Below are 23,695 nucleotides of genomic sequence, written 5' to 3' on the forward strand. Positions count from 1 at the left end.
TATAAATACTTTAAAACATTGTGGACGGTTGATTTGGTTAGGATAGCTACATTAAAGACACGGAAAAAAGCATGAACTTCGGGGAACTCCGGGTGTGGCTCTCTCGTCTGTGAAATGAAGGCTTCCCGAAGGACTCCGCGCGCGCCGCCACAGAACAATGGAGCGCGCGGACGGGAGTGACGGCAGTAACTTGAGACGCCTCATTAGCGCGCCGCCAGGGGCGGGCTTGTCGCTCCGCCGGGGTCAGAGGTGGCGCGTCTGCCGCGCAACTAGCCATGGAACCCTATACCGCGACTCACAATGAGCCGCTACGTACAATAGGGCTCAGATCAGGGGAGAGCTCATTATAACTCATCACAGGGCTTACCGAGTCGTGCTTCAACACAAGCAGGTAATGCACTTACCTAAGGTTTTTTTTCCCTAAAAATTTCCAATATTTTCCCTATTTAGATAATTTTCTTTCAGCTGCCCCGGATACCTTACTGGGACCAGGGCCATCGAGCGGGAGGGGCAGAGGTGGCAAAATCCCCCCCCCCTTCCATGGTGGTGGGGGGGTTTGTTAATTAAAAAAAAAATTTTTCAATGAATAAGTTTATTCTGAGTGTACGTAGGACAAAGTTAAAAGTATATTGCTAACAGAATTCTTTGAAAAATGATCATTTATGCAATATACTCAGGTCACATTTACAGTCATGGCTACTGTAATGCTTATTGTAGACTTTAGATTTTTTTTAACTGTGGGGTTTGAAAAATTTCACAAGTAATGGGGAAGGGGCCCGATACAATTATTTGTAATCAGGACCTGACTGAGATCTGTAGATGATAATGTCTTAAACCGTGAAGCTGGGCTGGCAAAACTAAGACGTACATTCTGTAGCGATGCCAGGAGACCGGTGTGCTACAAGGAAGTCTCCCTACCTCATACTAGACGAGGCCCTGGTAGGTGTGACAGGAAGACACAGTGTGCAGGTGTGGCCATGTTCGCGCCACAGTTCACAACCTCACGGAGGCTCATGTTCTTCTGATAATTACACACATCTCGATAACAGGGCTGTTCGCACTACTCATATGTGGAAACATAGAAAATACTTAACGTTAGTGACCACGGTGCAATTAGCCAGGCAAAAATTTCAGTTTAGAACATTTTGCTGACTATTTACAAAGAGTAGATAACAAGTAGAATATTTATGGCACAAAATTTAAAGACATGCCGTAATATGCAATGATTATACGTTTACACATTTCCTAGCATTTACAACAAAACAAAATTAAGTAACCTAAAAATGCAATAGCTAGAGATAGAATAGAAAATTTTGTGTATTTTATTCGTATCACAGTTGCAATGCATTTTTTTATGATAGTGATAGCATGTAACTAGTAATATAATATTTAATTACAGTATTGCCATGTTTGCTCTAGATAAAGTAACAATAATTCAGACACTTGAAAACTCTCTTTAAAGCAGCAAGCAAAAAAAAAAATCGAACGTCTGTACCTAACGTATCAATCTTTTATTATTACCAGTTCTTCGTGTAACCACACATAATTGAGACAATTACAAAGTGTTACAGAATGGTTGTGAGATTTTCACGTTTTAACCTCGTAAGGTAAACACTGCTCATCACTCGTCATGATTACACAAAGAGAACATGGCTGCTTGGGTTCAACTGGAGTAGTTGCGAAGCAGACGCAGCAGACGGCTAGGCCACCGGGCGGTACACAGTTGCCTTCACCTCCATCACCAGCACGCCATCTGCTGGCTGCAGCGAGGCAGCTGCCGGCACGTCCATCTGCAACCAGCGCGCAGTGCTGCCACCTGCGGTCCGCGCCACCAACTACTACAACCGCCCAGCAGCTGCGAGCCGCCTCGTCGTGGGAAAGCCTAAGATGTCCAAGTTCCGTCCCTGCCCGATACGCCCGAATATTCATCTTCGGCCAACCTCGGGGTTTGTTTTATTTTTGCGCAGGAAAAATGAATTCAAATATTAAAAGTGGTCGGTTAGATTAGCTACATTAAAACACTTTAAAACACTACGGACGGTTAGTTAGGTTAGTATAGCTACATTAAAATAAACATTGAAATATAAATAAATATAAATAAACCCGAGGTTGGCCGAAGGTGAATATTCGGGCGTGTTCGGGCAGGGACAGAACTTGATGGACATCTTAGGCTTCCCCTCATCGTGTTTTTGATGAGTAAACATCTTAAACTTTGGTGGGAGTAATCACAGAGTAAATAAGGTAGTGATTTCGTGAACGGGAACGGAAGTTGATTAGACCGGAAATGTGGCCTACCGTGCTGCAATCTGCGAAAGTTACAGAAATCTAAAAAAAAAAAAAAAAAATATATATATATATGGCGCACCCGCCTGATTCATCCGTATAAATTGCTTCTGTGAACATTTCATAATTTACACCGCATATAAGTATTAACAATAAAACTTTATGATGGTAGGTAGTATTCTTCGATATTTTATGTTATAATATAATGTCACAAAAAGAAATAATAATAACTTAAAAAATATGCATCACAATTTTGGCAATCCTTCGTTAAAGTTTAAATGTAGTAATAGCGCAGAGTTTATCATTCTGTAGAGACACAAGAAATTGTTAGCCTAATTATATTCTACGCCATGTTGAATAAAATAATTTTGTGATAAAATTTTTACTGTTAAATTTTAATTGTTCAATCAGCTTAATAAGGTTAAGGTTGGATTGTAGAAAGTATTTACAGACTTACAGCCTGATTTCTGTTCTTTTGATATAATATACATACATATACTTGTTTTATGATATGTTTTAAATTGTATCAGGTTAATTTTGTTTTAATGTATCTATTGGTCTGCAACATTTAGTTTGAAAAATACCTCAAAGATAGCGCCGCGTTCATAATACTTTAGAGAATCAAATGTTACTTACATTTGACGCCATGTTTTTTCCCAAAACCATTTTCGTGGCTAATAAATTTGAGGTATTATTAAAGTTGCGATTATATCTTGTTATGACTATTCATGTTTACAAAATATATTCCAGGGTAGTTTCACTACCATTAAGTTTACTTTGGCAGACCAATACGCTTAGTACATCTACCGATGTTCGCGAAAATTAATATATATGGGTTCATGTTGCCATACGTGAGTTCATCTACTTGACGACTTCAGCTCGTGGCTATAGAAGGTTCTGAAAGCATGTGCATTGGACTTTAAACCTGTCAAAGATTCGTTGTGTAATGCACGCTTATTTCATTGTGTTTCTGGTGCATTCTAAAATTTCACCATCAACATGCCTAAAGAATAATTAACCTCAAAAACGCAGGCGATGATAATTCCGCTTTAGGGGGAAATGTCACGGGTGCAGCGTCGAGGCATCTACATGCGACACTTCACTCAGCGGATGGATTACGCCAAGGCAAAGGATAGGAATTTGCCAGAACTTACTATATGACCGTGTGGCGGACATACAGAAACGTCACAAACCCACTGTTTTTGTGTGTATGACCTGCCGCGTTTGGTTTTCTATTATAAAACTGAATTTAACCCTTGTTCACTCCCTTAGGGATGGAATTGAATAATTATTGGTAGTCTATGTCACTCTCCGCCCCATAAACTATCCATATGCAAAAACATCATGTCGATCCGTTGCTACGTTGATGTATGGAAGAAGGACAATCAGACATACACACTTTCGCAATTATTATATTAGTAGGGTTGTATAATTAATATTTATTGACCATTTTAGTTTCAAACGATCAGATGTCATGTATATTTTCTGTGAAAGTTTCAAAACGTTCTTTTTGTGTGATTTCCTGATGTGCTTTTATATAGGTAGAAGAAAATGGCGAGGGAAGATAGTTTTCGAAAAATTGTTTAATATGTCACCAAATATCGGGGGATCAATTTATAAATACAGAGGCCTGCATGACGACATAAGCATACTATACTTGAAAATGATCGAAAGTGAAGATAACTGGATAAACGTGGTTCAAAATAGTTAAAACATCAAATAAATAAAAAATACAATAACATCTATACTAATATTATAAAGCTGAAGAGTTTGTTTGTTTGTTTGTTTGAACGCGCTAATCTCAGGAACCACTGGTCCGATTTGAAAAATTCTTTCAGTGTTGGATAGAACATTTATCGATGAAGGCTATAGGCTATATTATACTATCAATTACATTAGGGATTCTTACTAAAAGTACAATTTAGAATCAAATGCGTTGGAGGGGGTTAGATACAACATGCAGTACACGTACGAAGTGTGTGTTGACAATGCCGCAGGCGCTAGAAGTTTATTTCCTATTGCCTATTAACATTGTTGCCACACACTAGATGCCTAATCATTCTTAATTTTCCCATACAAGTAAAAAACACCCGTGTGATATTAACAACGAAGCAATGAGTACCCTCATAAGAGTTCAATTAGTATTTAAATACTTTTTATCACTTTAAATCGCAAATCTAAAATATTGTTTTTTCCTCCCTCTCTGTGTTTAATTTGCTTTTTTATTGCCCTTTTTTTCAAGTATATATATTTTACAGACTTGAAACTTCACAGTAATGTTCCTTATGTTACGCAGGATGACATTTTCCGAAAATGAGATCCCATGGGGTGGTTAAAACCAGGCAACAGTGGGTACTTTTTCTGCATGAGAACAGGATTTTGCATTGTTCATGCCTTCTGCGTCTCCATGGCAACGGGCATCGCGCGGCAGTGGCGTACCCACAAGGAGGGGCATGTATAATGAGCGGCGCAAGAGTGATCTGCCTGTAGACTGCAGTAGCGAAGTACGGGTACATCAGTTGTACGTTGCGTGCACGAGTCGGGAAACCATCGGTGCTATTCATTTTCTCTCCGGTACATTATACAGCATTGTAATACATTTTCACTGATTTTTTTAAATTTACCATTACTGTGAATGGGAGATGTGGCTTAATTTTGTTCCATTAGTATAGCCGTTCGAAGCCGGGTCGGGCAGCTAGTTTAAAATAAAATCTTCTAAGTGCAGACTATCTAGAGAGAATCTAGTACCGTATTTCACGTTTCTAGGCCTTTTCGAATTCGCGTTACTTTAACGACAAACAGTCTCATTCATTATGATAAATATGTTCTATGATAACTGACTGCAGACACGTCACGTGACCACTGCTATGGTTTTAAGGACGGGCTGTGGACGTGCCGTCTGCACAGACATTGGCCAAGGACTTCCGCTTCCAAGCACCTTCAGAAACGAAGTAGCTTGGCTTCTGGGTTGTAGCCGAGTCCTTGGCGAATAATTCACCGACGTTTCGGTCAACATTGCAGTCGCCATCATCAGGGAGCAGTTACCTACCGGGAGGTAACTGCTCCCTTAAGTTACCTAACGGTAGGTGACTGCTCCCTGATGATGGCGACTGCAATGTCGACCGAAACGTCGGTGAATTATTCGCCAAGGACGCGGCTACAACCCAGAAGCCAAGCTGCTTCAGACAATAGCCGTGAAAGCCTGCGAACACCTTCAGAAATATCTGGTCAATAATGTTGACGAGGTATGACGTCACCAAAAAGCTAGATGGCTAATCCCAGTTTATTTGGCAATTTGTAAGACTAGAGTTTTGTTCATAGGATTGGGTCTGAACTATGTCAGATGTTCGATGCAATAAACCAATCAGAATCGTGCCTAGCGAAAACGGAATGGCGTACGTAAGCGGCACGAATCTTTTATATGGCGAAAGAGACATGCGAGATTAAAGAGGTTATAAACGGAAAACAATGTTTATATGAATGTCATATGTTAGGTTGTTGATTTAGTAAAAGCTAATAACATTTAAAGACAGAAACTAGATCATTTTATTGTGCAGCGAGCATTAATGTGATTTAATTTTAAAATAGTTCGGAAGTGAATAAATGAATAACAATCACAAAAAATAATAGCTATTAATTTGAAGCATTTAATTAGTTTTAAAAATAAGTTTATGTTGGACAGTTTTATCTAGTGGAGTCCAGTAATTAACTTTAAAAAGTGACGGTATTTAAAAAATGTTTTGAGGTTATCTGTGAAATTATATATGATGGAGAAATTGTAAGCTAGCTATATTTTTCTCTCTCGATATACGTCGAAAACGTTGTAGTGAAATATGGAGACGGTACGCAAGAAGCAGTGTAAACGTCAGTATACGCACTGAACGTGTCCTGCCAGCTCCCTCGGGTGTTACAGCAGCCTGGTAGCTGCGCCTGTCGCCTGGTACCTGACACTGGTACTGAGGCTCGCCTCTCCCCGCGGTCAAGTGGGGGCACTGCAGCCAGGGTGTAGCCACACCAGCGCACTCACCAGCACCTGGTAGCCGCGGTCACTGCGCAGTCTGAAGGCGCCCACCCGCCGGTCCAGCTGCTGCCCCAGGTAGCGCCCCGCCTGCCCCGCGAACACGCCCACGTCCACCTGCCGGCGAGGGGCGGCGCCCTCTGGGGCGGAGTCCCTGGAGGCCAGCAGGGAGGGGGCCCACAGCCCTGGGGCGGAGTCCCTGGAGAGCAGCGGCGAGGCCTGGGCCAGCAGCGAGGGCGCCCACAGCCCTGGGGCGGAGTCCCTGGAGAGCAGCGGCGAGGCCTGGGCCAGCAGCGAGGGCGCCCACAGCCCTGGGGCGGAGTCCCTGGAGAGCAGCGGCGAGGCCTGGGCCAGCAGCGAGGGCGCCCACAGCCCTGGGGCGGAGTCCCTGGAGAGCAGCGGCGAGGCCTGGGCCAGCGGCGAGGGCGCCCACAGCCCTGGGGCGGAGTCCCTGGACAGCTGCAGGCGCTGGTACGGCAGCTGGGCCCGGGGCGGGTCCTCGGGCTGCCCGATGCCCAGCGCCACGTCCAGGTCCTGCAGGGCGGAGTCCCGGGGCCAGGCGCGCACCGCCGTCAGCGCGACCAGCGCCAGCCACGCCGCGGACATGACTGCCCTCCCCTCCTCCCGGCAGCCCGCCACACTCCCGTGACCTTGCCCCGTGCCGCTGCCAGCTGTGCCCGCCTCCACGCGAGCCGCCCGCCGCCTCACCTCGGCACCGGCGGCGCCATCCTGGATCATACATCTGTCTGCCATTTTAAATACTACAACATTCAGCTATTTTGGATCATGTCATCGTTCATATTTTCTCTACAGTCCCCATCATAAAAATCTTTAATAATCATAAAAAAATTTCGGAGAACATTTAAAATTTATTAAAAAAAAAATATTTAATTTCAGTTTTGATAAAATTCAAATAAAACACACACTTGCATCATAAAATCTTTGGTTAAAAACCAGTAAGGGCAAAAAATTAATCCTCCCCCCATAGTGGCAGCAGGCAGACTGAACCCCGCCACTCTGCCAAGGAATATATTACAACAATTAGTTTGATGTCTGACGACCATCTTGTTTTCAATACCCAATACCAGGAGCGCTAAGGTCACGTAAGTAGTATATGAATGGGACTCCTGCTACAAGGTGCTACATTGCGATTATCGATCTGCCATCTTTGATTCTGATGTCACAGCGGCCATCTTGAATGATGATGTCACCATTGAATTTTCATTACGGACGCCATCTTGTATTATGACGTCACGGCAGACGTTTTTATTGACATGTCACCATTTGGATTATCCACTATTTTTTCTAGAATTTCTCATCATATTGTAATCCAACATTTTCTTTTTTTTGCATAATCGTTGCAATTTTCTTTACGCCCGCAGCCTTTATGTGCATGACTTCACCGTTGCACTTTTATTTATGGCTGCCATCTTGAAAATCCGTAATTTTTAAGCTAGAGAATCGGGCAAAACATAAAATTGTAATAAAACACAATTTCATAATTTAAACATTTTCTCTACATCGAATATCCATAGTTTTAAGCTAGAAAATAGGACAAAACTTTAAAATTCATACAAATTTACTTAGTTAAAGTTTGATAAATAAATTTATAAAAAGGTACCGGCTTCGAACCCCGCGATTTCATTAGATTAAAAATGGCGGTGGATCCTTCCTCCACGGAAGCCACCAGCAAGCAGATTGACCTCCCACCAATAAAGCCAAGGCAGATATTACATCAGCCAGTATGACTTTACAGCAGCCATCTCAAGTCCGCCATACTGTTTTGGTCTGCTTGATGTCACCATCTCATTTTTGACTGCTAAAGTGCACTGCAATACAGCTCAATACATGTGGCGACATCTGTTGACAAGAATCTGAACTACTTGCGACAAGTATCTTGACGTCAAGTTGGCGACAAACTTACTATATGCTATAACGTTTTACGTAATGCAGCACAAATTCTGTTTTCTACGGCACAAATTAGCAAAAATTGAGCACTAATTTTTGACAAATTTTGACCTTGAAAATTCCAATGTGTGGTCGCCAACTTGACACACGTATTGGTCGATTGTCTGAGACTACTGATAGCATTGATTAGTGCAGGAAACTACCGCACATCGCCTTCATACTCAAAGAACTGAGGGAAGCTGGCTACATACAAGAAGGACTTGTTTTACTTGCATGTGTATAAAACTGAAAAATAAATTTTATTTTGGATTAAAAAAATTATAACATTATTTCTCAAAATCTTATTTCTAACTAAGACTATGTTCTCGTAATGCAGCTTACTTTTTTTTAATGTGCTTCGGAATGTGATTCCTTTATTTGAATGTGCTTCCAAATGTGCTTTTTTTGTGATTGTGCTTCCTTTTTGTGATTGTGTAAAGTTAAATGAGCAAATTATTGCTGTGAATTATCTCGATGAAGTAACTAATTGCATTTATTGTTATAGTAATATGATAAAAAAAACCTACATTAAATAATACTCCATTTCCATTATATTCTTTTTTACCTAATTATACTGGATTTTCACAAAAGTATAGCAGGAAGATTACATTTTTATTAAGTTAAAAATAGCACAGAATTCTTTTTATATGCAATATATTAGGACACATTCGTTGTATTTTAGGCAAATGAATTATAGTAGAAAAAATTACAAATATTTTTTCTCCAGGTTACATAATTTTAGATTCCACTGCTGAAATGTTCATGTCCTTTCAGTTATTGGTCAAATTATAGTGTTTATTTATACTTATATACACACATATATAGGCTAGCTGCTTTGGTCAGCAACTATGTTGGCACATTATGTATCATATGTGTGTGAAGAACCGAATTCATTCTTCTCTACTGATATACAAAATGTCATTCTTACTTTCATACCTCTGGGATGACAGACGATATGGCAGAAATTAAACATCGTGTAAGACGGGCTTAATCTAAACCTAAAGTGTCTCTGTTGGTCGATATGTCACAACATTTATTCACATAGAAATATTATTCTGTAAACTGTGCTTATGAAATATGGACGGTAATTCCTTTTAGTAGACTTATTTTACTTTTTACTATGTTATTTTGTGTTAGTTTATTACTGTGTTGTATAACTTACTAACATTTTTGAGTAATTGTAATAAACCGTTATTTTTTAAGAAATAACCCAGAAACAAGCAAAATTAAAGATAAGTGAAGACATAATCATAAACTAAAGCCCTAAATTAAAGAAAACCACGTCGAATTCTTATCAATTGTTCCTTCAAGTATCAATAAAATAGGAGATTCACTTTCTTGTAAAAAAAAATTTTCAGTTATAAAGTTAACAAAAAATATATTTTAAAATTACTTTTGTTTTTATTGTTTATTTTAAAATAGTTTATAAAAATTTATGTAGGCCTAACTAGTATGAAATAACATAACAAATGGGCGGAATAGGTATTAAAAGTTGTGAGAGCAATTAGAGAAATAAATACTATTAGTAATAACATTTTATGCATAGAGTATATATAATGTAATAACGAAATATTAACAAGATTAAAATATATAATACAATGACAAGGTCTAAAACATGTCTTGGCCTTCATATTTCGTTCATTGGCACCATGCACTTTGCTGTTGTGTTACAGGCACACATAACCTACAAACTTGAGACGTTTCTTTAGACATGTAATGAAGCTAGTTTAATAAATAATTCTTACAGTTGTTTTTCATATCTAAATGATTTAAGCTACCAAATGTATTAATTCGCCCCACCGGTATGTTTGGTGCGTGTCCCGATGTCCATAAACGCGAACACGCGCTAGTCCGCCATCTTGGCTCGCGAGGTGACGCCAGAGGCCTGGTGTTCTGGTCACGTGACAGCACCAGTGTCGTGAGCCAGTGCAGTTCAGAAGCGAGCCCCAGGTCCCAGGGCCTTGCCCCACCAGTTGTACCACTAACACGTGTCAATATGCCAACTATGCTAGTGGAGCACTAGCACGTGTCAATATGCCAACTATGCTGGAGCACTCCGGCTCTTATCTGATGCAGGCCCCACGACGCAGCCCGGCGCAATTTTTTTTTTGGAAGTGACGTGAATTTTTTTTCTAGAAACTTTTGCTCCGCCGTGTGTTTCCAGTTACCGCGGCGGGTGATCTGTTATAATCCCCGCGCGCTGGACCTGCTGACGAGCAGACGTCAGCTGAGAGCTATCCGTCACTGTCAGTGGGCGGCGTGTGGCCTGCACTCTGGCAACACCGCGCGGCAACACTGCCTGCACTGCGACGTGTGTGTCCGCACACAGGCGCCAGGGAGGCGGTCTGCAGGGTGTCAGAACAAGCACCGTATAAGCATAATATATAGCCTTAAGAAAAACATTAAAACAATGCATAAAAATAAAATAAAAACAACAGAATTAAGTATTATTCATAGAATATAATAAGTTATTTGCTTTCGCCCTGCACGGTGGCATGTTGACTTTTTTGTAACATATTTCTTGTTATTCACTTTTACCTCTCTAGTTTTAGGAGCTGACTGACAGCGGAGTGAGTGGTCAGTGCAGCCACTCACCACCAGAGGCGCTTGCGTCCCTGGTCACTAAATCCAGTACTGGACACACGAGTCCAAGTGCCCAACCTCCCGCACGGTAGACTCTTTTCTACTCTGTCCAACTCTTCATACAGCCCATTCTCTGTCTCCTGTGTTCTCCTACACTCCTGCACCCCGCATGACAGTGCCCAGGGTTTTCCCTGTGTCTATGCAGGTTTTACCTGGGCCCAACCTATCTCTAGTTATAGTCTAGATTTATGAGTGAGGGGAGTTGGTCATGGCAACAATCGCTGCCATGGCTGGCCAATCCCCTCCTAGCACATGATGCATGCGACCCTCTCCCTGCATGGCTAATCCCAGCATGACTAGGCGTATAGGCTTCGGCCTGAGACGCACCTAGGTCCCTCCCTAACCCGGACCCCTCCCAAATACACTTAGTTTTAGTAAGGTTAGGAAAAAAATATTGTCCGCACACCTGGGCGTGAAGCCAGCGCTTGGCAATACATTCTCCAGTCAAGAACTGCACTTGCGTCATGGAGAAATATAGGGTTGAACTACTGCGAATCAGTGGGAGTTCACTGGTAAACTGATTTGTAATAATTGTTTCAAAAGTGTCCTATTTAGCTAGTAACGTGACGATTAAACATATGGTCGTATTTCGAAGGAGAGTTTGACATCTGGTTAGACTGTTATTTTTCTAGTGTGTACCACTTCTTTTTCTGCTGGCTGTGTGGTGGTCCACCCCTGACCGCACTTTACTGAACCAATGAGAATGCTGTACGGCTTCACATCACCTGCCGTGTTAAAGAAGACCCAGCCGACTGTGAAAGTACGAAGATGCAACAGTATTTTGAATAACATCTTGGCATCAAATATTTTAGCGAAACACAAATGACCCGAGCCAATTTTTCTTGTGTTTACATACACCATATCGGCTGTGGTCTGGAAGTCTGTAGTCACTAGAGGTACAAGCCAGGATCGTGTCAATGGCATGTCACTCACTGTCTTATAGTCACCAGGAGCCAACACTGCTGCCGGGTGGCACACCATGTGTACACTTCACTGTCTTGCATATGATTCGTCACTCGTATTGTCGAGGTACGTCATTGACACAGCAGCTGATGTCCGGTGTCATGAGAAATAAAGACAAGCGAATGTTGCAAGTGCACTTAGATGTTAACAATACTCCCGAGTCCTAATATCGCAGATACAATGGTTATTCAGAGCACTTATAATAAAATATTTCTAACGTAGAATAGTATAATAGAATAGCTGTTCAGAGCTCTGGCTTCTGGCTGTGGATTGAAGATTGTGGACGCCATCTTGGATTGTGACGTCACAGCGGCTCTTGGATGACCTTGACCTTTGACATTGTCCTTCAAAATTTGCCAAAATTTTACAAAAAAATCTTGAAAATTTGTCAAAATTTGCCTGAAAGCCTCCAAAATCTGCCAAAATGTCCAGTTTTTAGGAAAAAATTTCCGCCTAAAATTCACAATAAATTTGAAAAATAAAAAAAAATTCTCTATTTCGAAGAGGGAAAAAAAATTCCAGTTTCGGGGGAATATTTACAGTTTTATTCCTCAAAAATTAAAAAAAAATCGGAATTAGAAAAAACCTCAAAAGACTATTGCCTCAGAAAGAATCTAAATACCCCGGCGACAAGCCTCCAATACGCCTCCGGAGGCCATCTTGTAAGTAACGACTTGAGGACTCCCACGCTGAGGCTATGTTAAGGCGAAGGACAGCCGCCATCTCGCGGTGTGAGGATGCACACTTGGCCGCCAGCTGCGAGCTGATCACCGCACAGCTGCTGGTCTGCCGGCCTGGTGGTCGGCAGCTGCTCGTTAGCAGCTTGAGCCAGGGGATAGTCACCAGATAGGGCCTACGATGGCTTATTGAAGACTGTGGAAAAGATTTGTGCCAACGTGAGAAAGCTATTTTAAACTAAACAATTTTATAAATTTATGTTGAATAATTTGGCTTTGATGAAGGAATCTGATTTTATTTTCGAAATTTACTTTAGTTTACTTGTTTAAAATCATTCATGCTAAATACATTATTTCTTTGATATTTTGAATGGAGGTGTTGGTGTCACTGTTCGTTTAAAAATTTAAAACTGTTATATTTTGAATTTGAAACGAATGCAATTTGGTATTACTTTGAGTTATTTAACAATTTGAGATGGAAAAAGTTAAGAAGAAAACTTTTGGAAGAAGATGTTGGGTGCCGCACTGTGAAAATATCAAGCCTAGAAACGATGTGAAATTTTTTAGTTGAAAATAAATATTTGACAATCTACAAGTAAACATGGGGTTGTTAGGTTATGTGTATTTGTTGGACTTCAGAATAAGTTATTAATTTGATGGATAGATGATAACCTAAGTTATTCTTCGAACGATTCTAATTTTAAAAAATTGTGGGGAATAAAAATAACACCCTAGATCCTATATAATATGGGACCCTAGATCCTGCGGTATTGGGACAAACAAAATTACCTTCTTAAACAATAACATTTAATTCTATTTTTGTACATTCATTTAATAAATAAAAAAAACAGTTCAAAAACTATTTTAAAACCATAATTTAACATTATGCATTAATAAAATACGGATTTAAAATACATTTTTGCATGGTTTATTTTACGCTGGTAGTTGGTATTATTACATTACATAGTGGCGGTTATCCGAGAAAAAAAATAAGGAAAGAGGTTCAACCTGGGAGTGAAATCTCTCTCTACTTCTTTACTCCTTGGCTTGGGCTGCACGCGAGTGGTCGCACCCGGACACACGCCGCGGTCTCAAACTGCTCGTCACATCCGATAACAACATTTAACAATGCGCTCAGGGCGAATGAATAGCACTGATTCCACGTATTTCGTATCTAAACAGTATTTATAGAAGAAAAAAAAGGGGGGGGGGGGGGGTTGTCTGTAAAGTCGGTTTACGGACGATAAATTATACGTGATAACGTCATAAGAAAGCATTGGTGAAAAATTGCATACTTTTTTAATTTTCAAATATTATTTACAGTTTTTTTGCATATTTAATTTAAATTAATTTGTTTGAATATAATCACGAACGATTAGTTAAAAAAAAGCTCGCCTTAACCTGTTTGATATTATAGAAGATTTTCTCACACGGTGGGTTGGCCGGTTGCTTGCACGTTCGGCTCAGGCGGAACGTGACAATGAGTCGTGCCTTTTCGTGAGTGCAGACAGGCGGTCATCGATTTATAAGACGTTATCAGGTCAAAAAAGCGTTTGGAAAATGTTTGTTATCTCTCCACAAGAAGTAAATGAAACACTAGAACTGTGACGGATGTGAAGTGTGACAGTGCCTTGAAGGGTCGTGGAGCAGAAAGGGGCAGAAGGAGGGTGGGGCAAAGCCCCGGGGCCTAGCAGCGCCGCGCAACTCCGCGACTCCACTCAAACAGCCCGCGGCAGGCTGGAGTCGTCCCCTCCGGAGGACCTGACCGCAGCAGAGCTGCACGACCACCCTCACACGGCCCTGCTCCTCCCACAGCACGGCCCCGTGTGAGACACACTGGCCCCGCCAGCAATACCGTCTTCTCCAGGGCCCTCTCTCACATTCATCCTCAAAACATTTTTGTCCAGCACAGTACCTAACAGCGCCACCGTCGAAATTTTTCTCTGTCGGGTTGCACCAATTAATAATATTCCAGAACGCATCCTAATTTACTAAGTACACCATCTAGCGATGAAACATGTAAACCACTCCAATTCCAAAGTCAAGCTGCACAGTCCAAACGAGGCCTAAAATAGATGTTGACATTGTCTATGGAATATTTCGCTCAACAGAAATACCGAAAGAAACTATTATCTTAATCGTTACCAAAAAACCAGCAGCATACTAAGTCATATCATTAAATACATATTATATTGTTTATTTGATTACCCATAGTAAATATAAGATCACAATATAAAAATGTTAGTATAATTCGCTACCTTTACTTTCCAAAAGGACCCCAAACTCTTGTATGCCCAAGGGCCCCAGCATAGTTTGAGACGGCCTGCCTGTCAGAGCCGGCAGTAAACACCAGCAGCTTGTTCCGTGCCGTGAGCTAGTGTCACGTGTCACCTCCTCCTGTTGCTTCATCTGCTTTGTTTCAGCTGAACAAGTATCTGTATGCTATAACATGGGCGCGGTACTTACGTACGTGCGTTAGAAGTTATGATCACTTGGAGTAATTAACAATAACCAATATCTTTTTCCATGCAAATCACTAATAGGAATAAAACCCAAACAGGACCGTATGATTTTATAAATATTGTTGGTTAAGTATACATTCATTCAAATAAAAACATTAATTAAATTTTTATTTAGCAATAATTATATAAACATATTTTTATAATTTTTTTTGAGTTGAATAATCGTAATAGAATTTGATTAATAATCAAAATCGATAAACAAGGCGAATGTTTATTTCATTTTATTAAATTAAATTATTTCTTAGTTAATGATTTTAAATGCAAAATAATAATCATTCAGGAACATAATATCATATTTATAAATACACATTGGAAAATCCTTTAAAAGAATTATTAATATTTTTTCAATCCCTAATATTAACAACAAATAAAACTTAAAAATTATCTGAAATTGTTTCCGATCCCAAAATTTATGATTTAAAAGTACGGATATAACTTTTGTTTGTATGTACATAGTCTGTTTTTAACCTGTCAATTTTCGTTGCATGCTGCGCTCGCATTGTAAAGAAATTACCCTCGTCTTTTTTTTTTCATGATGCACCTATAGACGCATAACTCTTAAAGGTTATTTTCAAAAATTAATTTTGTAACTGCAATTTAAATTTCATTTGGATGGCACTACATTGACACCGTAATACGACTGTCACAAGAAACACAGGTCTGTGCACACACACGTCACTGCTTCAAGAGCCAGGCTGTCACTCCCATAGGCGTGCCCAGACACAGACATTTCCATTAGGGGGGGGGGGCTGCTAAAATTTTAAATCAGAAGCTGAATTTAGAATGTTAAATAGCCTAAATACATTCACTCATTGACTTGTTTATATTTTTGTGCAGTATCAACGAGATATGTTTACTAGTTAATATTTATATCCGTATAATTTTAACAATCTTGAAAAAAAAGTTTTTTTTTTCATAGACAATGTTTAAGGGGTACTTACACATTTCCCCCCCTCGAATTTTTCAATAGCTTGGTCCAGATCTACCTTGAAATGAACTTCGTTTTAGTGAATGCAAACACAGAAATTCAGACAACAGAACTTTAACAAACCTCTTAAAATATATATTTTTTGCTTTGAAATACATACATACCTAATCGTAAAAAAATTAAATCAAAATTCTAGATGACACAGACGACACTCAACTGAAGAATAAATTTCTGATATCTTTAAATTAATACTACTGAAAGTTGGGAGTTTAAGATTAATGGGAGAGTAAGTAGGGCATTCAATTGATTACAAACACTGACAGTTAATTTTTTTTCTATTTACGCTCATTAAGGAGATTCTTTCAAGAGATCAAATGAATTTTACCATATTGTGTAAGTAAATACTAAATGTTTATTCTTAATATATGTTGTAATCTATATTTAAATGTTAAGGGCGCCGTCTGTAGGAGGATTATGCTCGTTTGAGCCACATAAGTCGGGGAGCGATAAGGGTCAACACACACGCTTCAAGTGCCCCGGCGGCGCCTCTACACACAAGGCACCGAACTTACGTGCAGCGTTTTCGTTCCACGCTTATACCATGGGACTTTAAGTGGTGCGCATGTCGCTCTGTTGGTTTCACTGGTTTTTACATACAATATTTCAAGATATAGTAGTCTGAAAAAAAGCCATTTTTGGCCATTTTGAAGGCCTTTGGAAGAGTGTTTGCAAAAAACGCGGGCGCTTGAAAGCACCACAGTCCGACATAGCCTGATGTGTGATTTCTTTTCGTACGACGTGGACGCACGTGAATTAAATTTTGTAACAAACAAGTACGACAAACACTCTGCAACACCGTTTGCGCGCGAGGCAGACGGCGCCCTTAAGTAAAATACTACCGTACAAGTTATGCATTAATGTTACATGCAAAGTGGCTTAATCATTAATTTCCGTTATTTTAACAAGGGCTCATTGCATAGAATTTCGACACAGCTAATAGCCAACTTGACTTCGCCTCTCATGGCCATGAAAATGTGCACATATAATCATCTTTAATCTGCTTTGTAGATCAGGCTAGCGCAGACCTACAATTGAATTAGCACAAAAATAGCACACACGCAGTCATTGGACACACAGTCAGCACGTAACTACAGATTGCATTAAAATATCAAAATTATGTACAGTCATATCGAACGTTTGTATGATGTTATAATACATACCGCGCCTCAAGTTTACACCCAGCCATAAGGAAAAGTTGTGGCTAGCCTTCCCTTAGCCTAATATCTTGGAAATCGAATATCAGATAATTATATGACTGTGGGGTTTTATTAGACGTAACGAAAGCCAAAATAAAGAATTACAGATTCCAGAATGTACATTTCTCCTTTAAATTAATTGTGTATTTTGTATCGAGGGTTTAGTTGAGAGTGTTTTACGGCCCTTTAACAGCAACATCTTAAGAGCCGATAAGTGTGATATTAAGTGAAGGACACTATGTCCTAGCTAGGATTTGAAGCCCGGACCCCTCACACCGCATACCCGTGCCTAAACGATTACACTATGGGGGCCGGTTACAGATAAACAGGTATAGGCTACAGGCGAACACTGATTTACATAAATATATTATTAGGAATGTCCCTTACGTGATTACAAAATAATTAGGGGGGGGGGGGAATTTTAAGTCATGTTGTACCTACCTATTGTTATGTTCTATGTAATAACCAAACGACGCACAAAAATCAAACTGTTTCCATTTTCAACGAAGTCTGATTCATCTTAGTTTTAAGTTTTGACAACTATTCAGTTTTTGCTATTAAAATAAATAATTTTTGAGAGGGATAGGAGAACCCCGAGAAAACACGTCAACTTGTGACATCACCCTAGCGCGATTCCTAGCGAAAAGCTGGGAGTGGTTCCGCCGGAAATCGAACTCGGAGCATCTTGGTAGAAGGCTTATTCTCTTACCACTTACAAAAAATGTTTATGATATGTACCTGGTTGGTAGAAAATTAAATACTTTTCTAACATTATTTCGTACTTTTTAAAATGATCCTCACACGACACAAGAATGAAACTAATTGCACTTTTTTATAATTGATTTTCTTGGGTGCATAGTTTTGTTAAGTAGTTGAAAACTAAGAAATACATATTTGTTTAATCTAAACTAAAGAATTCAAACATACATACCTATCCATCGCTAAAATAACGGACCACTGCAAATGAACACTCATTCATATTAACATTTTAAAAGCACACTACACAAGCTTTTTCTACTGTGCTTGACCTGATCTGGCGAAGTCGGAGAAGTCACTGTTTTAAACGAAACAACCACCGTGACAGGTTGGATGAGTTTTATCACGGATATCGGGTAGAAATCCCGCAGATAGTTTTCAAATCCAGGAAGAAAAAAATTCAAAAAAGAGAGAAGAAAGATTATCTTGTGTTTACTGGCTACAATCGCATTCTAACTTTTCATAGGCTGCAGTCTGCACGTATTTATGACAGCGATATTGGAGGCTATTTATTCATGTTGATAACTTCCCCCATTTGTGTCATAGATGCAGGAGAGCAATAAACATTCCCGCGTGTAAACTGTCTGACCGAATTCAAGTATAAGCTATATGCCATTTTAAGGGACCTCATGTTTTAAATAAACTAAGGCGGCTGTATTTCCAGAACGATAAAATGTTTAAAAATATTGTTAATTAACACGCTGCAACACTGAAACACAGTTTGAGTGTCACAGTGCCAGGAATATACGAATATTAACGAACGCATTAGAGAAAATGCCGATCTGAGTGATTACATTAGGGGGGGCCATGGCCCACCTGCCCCCCCCCCCCCCCCCTTGTAGGCACGCCTATGGTCACTCCTCGCGTAGAGCAACGAGGCCGTAGCTCAAGCACTACAGTGTGAGCAGGTTTCTCATCTCGTAGCAGCAACTCCGGCAGCAGACAAGAGCACAGCCGCGAGCCAATCATGCCGAGTGACGTGGTCACGTGGCCAGAAGACCCGGAGAAATAAACCGATGAGGAAACCACAGTTGTTCAGAGTTCACAAAGGTTTTTGAAGCTTACCTTGATGCCACAAAAATCCACGACACTTCTGTGTTTCCACGGATGCTATTGGGCGTCCAATCAGCTGGAGGATTCGCTAGGTTCGTAGACTCCTCCCCGCTCCTCGCTTACGTCCAACCGGCACACAGGACAGCGAGCCCTGTGACACAGGCCCTGATTCGCCCGGGGCAGAAAAATTGATATAACCCCCTCCCTCCCCATCAAAAAATGCCCCCAACAGAAATAAACGTACTATGCATAAATTGGTTTCGCATCCGTGTACATTGTATGATGTAAGATTTCTTTATCAACACCGTTTATGTACCAGTGTTTATGTGTGCATTTAATTTTACGTACCTACTATACTGATAGAAATAATACAGTGTTCAACATTCAAAGGATAAAACAAACATAGCTTTTATTAGTATTACATTGTTAACTTTACAATATTAAAAAATATTTGTTAAGTACATAAATTAAAATAACTTTTAAGTATTATTTCAATCCTATACACATCCAAGTTTCGACAAAAAATGTTATGTTAAGAGTACATAACATATAATATTAGGTAATTACGATATATACATATAAATAATGTAAATGTACCGTTTTCAGTCATTTAGTAGTTATTGCATAATTTTTTTTCTATTCGCGTTTCATTTCACACGATTTATAGTCTAAAATAGATTTGTCGACACATTATCCACCCCGCTCCCTTTCCGAGATTCGACCCTGGGTAAAATAACACTGTCAGGCTTGGATTCATTTGTTCATTTCTGCAGAGTTGATCAATGAAGTGAAATATAAGTATACGTACTTGAATTTCTTCGTCTTCTATAGCTAAATTTTAAGTTGCAACCCAAATCATTTACAATATGTTGATAGGTACCAAGTTCGACTTGACAATAAATGAAGTACCTGACGAAGGAATAGTTAAAAATACCAGCAGATGACTTGAAGACAGCGACGCAGGCTTTGTTGTTCGCGCGCTGCCCGTCCCAAGATGGCCGTCTAACAACGCGGCCGAGTGGACGAGAGGCGCTAGTGAGTCGCCGAGGCTGCCGCCGCGACAAAACAAACTTGGCGCGCGCGCCGCAGAGCAGCGCTGCCGGCGCCGCACTTCACCGCCGAGCCGCCTCGAGTGCCGCGGAAAAGAACCGGGCCCTCCAGAATGTAAATTACATTTTTTTTCCCCTCTCCCCGGCGGGAGCTTGTGTGCGCTGGTGCGACGCTTGGAGCCGGGAGACGCGGTGCCTCCATCACTACTTCATAACGCGTTGCGCCCTCAGCGTCGCTCTTTGACGAGCAGTGACAGACGGGGGAGGGGGCTCGCTGCTCGCAATAAAGCGCCTCCTCGCCAGCCCAGCGGTAATTGGAGGGGCAGCGAGGCTCGAGACACGCACACACGCCGGGCCGTGAAGGCTGGTGACTGGCGGGCGAAAGAGCAGTGTGACACTTCGTGCCGCAGCGCCGACGCTGAAAAACAACACATACAACTATTAACAACACCCTCCACCCTTAACTATTTCAGAACGGAATCATGTTCGGAAAAATGTTCAGGAAACACTTACGAAACTATTTGTTATGCAAATGACAGCAATGACTTGAATACCAACTTTTAGGTCGGATGGTGTATATATGTATACCTCGGTGATTTTGTATGTATACGATGTTATAATGTTGTCAGTATTGGATGTATGAAACCTATTTTTTATTTTTATGTGATTATGTTAGCCTCTGTACTATTAACAACAACAATAAATCATTACAATGTTTTCATTATTACGGATCTTACGTGAGATTACTTTAAAACGAAGACTCAGTAAAGATGATTGCAATGATACACTTGCATGTGAACATGTTTTGTGTCCGTGTAGCTAATTCTCGGAACACGCACAGAGCCCGTGTTCCCATTCTCATTGGCCCAATCAGTTGCGGGAAAGACTCTTTCTCTGATAGCCAATTACATCAGGACAACTTAAAAACATATATAACACTTTTCATTTTTGTTTCAACTAATGATCAATAGAATTTGCTCCAAAACGCATAATTTATTTAAATAACTTTATTATTGATAAATACATTCTTAAATAAATGTTATTCATAAGAAAAAGTCCTCTTTAAATGTAAATTCAAGAATTACGATACATTTTAGTCATATTTATTTGTTGTTGCTGTGGGAGTAATTGTGCCACCTACAACGCTCTTCTGTCCTTACCGACTTTCTATCATGGTAACCCCTGAGTGCATACCACCAGCCACTCGTCGAAGCAGTTCCCGGTGCCTAACTGCCAGAGGAGGAGGGGCTGCGAGTCACGTGGCCAGCAAGTAGTTCCGGGGCGAGACTGTGGCGATCCCTCCGCCTCGTTCTGGTTCCTCCTGGGCGCCGAGTGCACAGGAGCACAGGAGCACAGGGGCACAGGAGCACAAGAGCACAGGAGCACAAGAGCACAGGAGCACAAGAGCACAAGAGCACAGGAGCAAAGGAGCACAGGAGCATAGGAGCACAGGAGCACAGGAGCACCAGAGCACAGGAGCACAAGAGCACAAGAGCACAGGAGCAAAGGAGCACAGGAGCACAGAAGCACAAGAGCACAGGAGCACAGGAGCACAGGAGCACAGGAGCACAAGAGCACAGGAGTAAAGGAATGCTGAGTGCACAGGAGCACAAGAGCACAAGAGCACAGGAGCACAGGAGCACAAGAGCACAAGAGCACAAGAGCAAAGGAGCAAAGGAGCACAGGAGCACAGAAGCAAAAGAGCACAGGAGCACAAGAGCACAAGAACACAAGAGCAAAGGAGCAAAGGAGCACAGGAGCAAAGGAGCACAGGAGCACAGGAGCACAGGAGCACAGGAGCACAAGAGCACAGGAGCACAAGAGCACAGGAGCACAAGAGCACAAGAGCACAAGAGCACAGGAGCAAAGGAGCACAGGAGCATAGGAGCACAGGAGCACAGGAGCACCAGAGCACAGGAGCACAAGAGCACAAGAGCACAGGAGCACAGGCGCACAGGAGCACAGGAGCACAAGAGCACAAGAGCACAGGAGCACAAGAGCACAGGAGCAAAGGAGCACAGGAGCACAGAAGCACAAGAGCACAGGAGCACAGGAGCACAGGAGCACAGGAGCACAAGAGCACAGGAGTAAAGGAATGCTGAGTGCACAGGAGCACAAGAGCACAAGAGCACAGGAGCACAGGAGCACAAGAGCACAGGAGCACAGGAGCACAAGAGCATAGGAGCACAGGAGCACAGGAGCACAGGAGCACAAGAGCACAGGAGCAAAGGAGCACAGGAGCACAGAAGCACAAGAGCTCAGGAGCACAGGAGCACAGGAGCATAGGAGCACAGGAGCACAGGAGCACCAGAGCACAGGAGCACAAGAGCACAAGAGCACAGGAGCACAGGCGCACAGGAGCACAGGAGCACAAGAGCACAAGAGCACAGGAGCACAAGAGCACAGGAACACAAGAGCACAAGAGCACAGGAGCACAGGAGCACAGGAGCACAAGAGCACAAGAGCACAGGGCACAGGAGCACAGGAGCACAGGAGCACAAGAGCACAGGAGCACAAGAGCACAAGAGCAAAGGAGCAAAGGAGCACAGGAGCACAGGAGCACAAGAGCACATGAGCACAGGAGCACAGGAGCACAAGAGCACAGGAGCACAGGAGCACAGGAGCACAAGAGCACAAGAGCACAGGAGCACAGGAGCACAAGAGCACAGGAGCACAGGAGCACAAGAGCATAGGAGAACAGGAGCACAGGAGCACAGGAGCACAGGAGCACAGGAGCGCTGAGTGCACAGGAGCACAGGAGCACAGGAGTACAGGAGTGCTGAGTGCACAGGAGCACAAGAGCACAAGAGCACAGGAGCACAGGAGCACAGGAGCACAAGAGCATAGGAGCACAGGAGCACAGGAGCACAGGAGCACAAGAGCACAAGAGCACAGGAGTACAGGAATGCTGAGTGCACAGGAGCACAAGAGCACAGGAGCACAGGAGCACAGGAGCACAGGAGCGCTGCGTGCACAGGAGCACAGGAGTACAGGAGTGCTTAGTGCACAGGAGCACAAGAGCACAAGAGCACAGGAGCACAGGAGCACAAGAGCACAAGAGCACAGGAGCACAGGAGCACAGGAGCACAAGAGCACAAGCGCACATGAGCACAGGAGCACAGGAGCACAAGAGCATAGGAGCACAGGAGCACAGGAGCACAGGAGCACAAGAGCACAGGAGTAAAGGAATGCTGAGTGCACAGGAGCACAAGAGCACAAGAGCACAGGAGCACAGGAGCACAAGAGCACAGGAGCACAGGAGCACAAGAGCATAGGAGCACAGGAGCACAGTAGCACAGGAGCACAAGAGCACAAGAGCACAGGAGCACAGGAGCACAGGAGCGCTGAGTGCACAGGAGCACAGGAGCACAGGAGCACAGGAGTACAGGAGTGCTGAGTGCACAGGAGCACAGGAGCACAGGGGCACCAGGAGCACAGGAGCACAGGAGCACAAGAGTACAAGAGCACAGGAGCACAATAGCACAGGAACTCAAGAGCACAAGAGCACAGGAGCACAGGAGCATAAGAGCACAAGAGCACAGGAGCACAAGAGCACAGGAGCACAAGAGCACAAGAGCACAGGAGCACAGGAGCACAGGA

General features: G+C 42.0%; 1 protein-coding gene across 2 annotated transcripts; it reads right to left on the bottom strand.

Annotated features, from left to right (window-relative positions):
• Positions 1-1,492: 1,492 nt before the first annotated feature.
• On the bottom strand, positions 1,493-20,065 carry LOC134536784 (LWamide neuropeptides-like). Of its 2 annotated transcripts, none has more exons than XM_063376744.1 (4): positions 19,956-20,065; positions 19,059-19,197; positions 6,311-7,043; positions 1,493-1,790 (listed from the first exon to the last, which is right to left on the bottom strand). In XM_063376744.1, exons 3-4 carry the CDS (start codon positions 7,037-7,039, stop codon positions 1,701-1,703), a joined length of 819 nt encoding a protein of 272 aa, XP_063232814.1. In that variant the 5' UTR covers positions 7,040-7,043; positions 19,059-19,197; positions 19,956-20,065; the 3' UTR covers positions 1,493-1,700. The 2 variants fall into 2 exon arrangements, with proteins under 2 accessions (XP_063232814.1, XP_063232908.1); XM_063376838.1 differs by having other exon boundaries at positions 6,311-7,030; positions 19,956-20,061.
• Positions 20,066-23,695: the final 3,630 nt, after the last annotated feature.

This window comes from Bacillus rossius, chromosome 1 (genome assembly GCF_032445375.1).
Source record: "Bacillus rossius redtenbacheri isolate Brsri chromosome 1, Brsri_v3, whole genome shotgun sequence".
NCBI lineage: Eukaryota > Metazoa > Arthropoda > Insecta > Phasmatodea > Bacillidae > Bacillus > Bacillus rossius.

What these genes read in the sequence shown, in the direction of transcription:
- LOC134536784 (XM_063376744.1), bottom strand. Translation starts at nt 7,039, where the DNA reads ATGATCCAGGATGGCGCCGCCGGTGCCGAGGTGAGGCGGCGGGCGGCT. An exon ending in ACCGCGGCTACCAGGTGCTG is followed by an intron (nt 1,791 to 6,310) that starts GTGAGTGCGCTG and finishes CGCTGGTTGCAG; the next exon opens with ATGGACGTGCCGGCAGCTGC.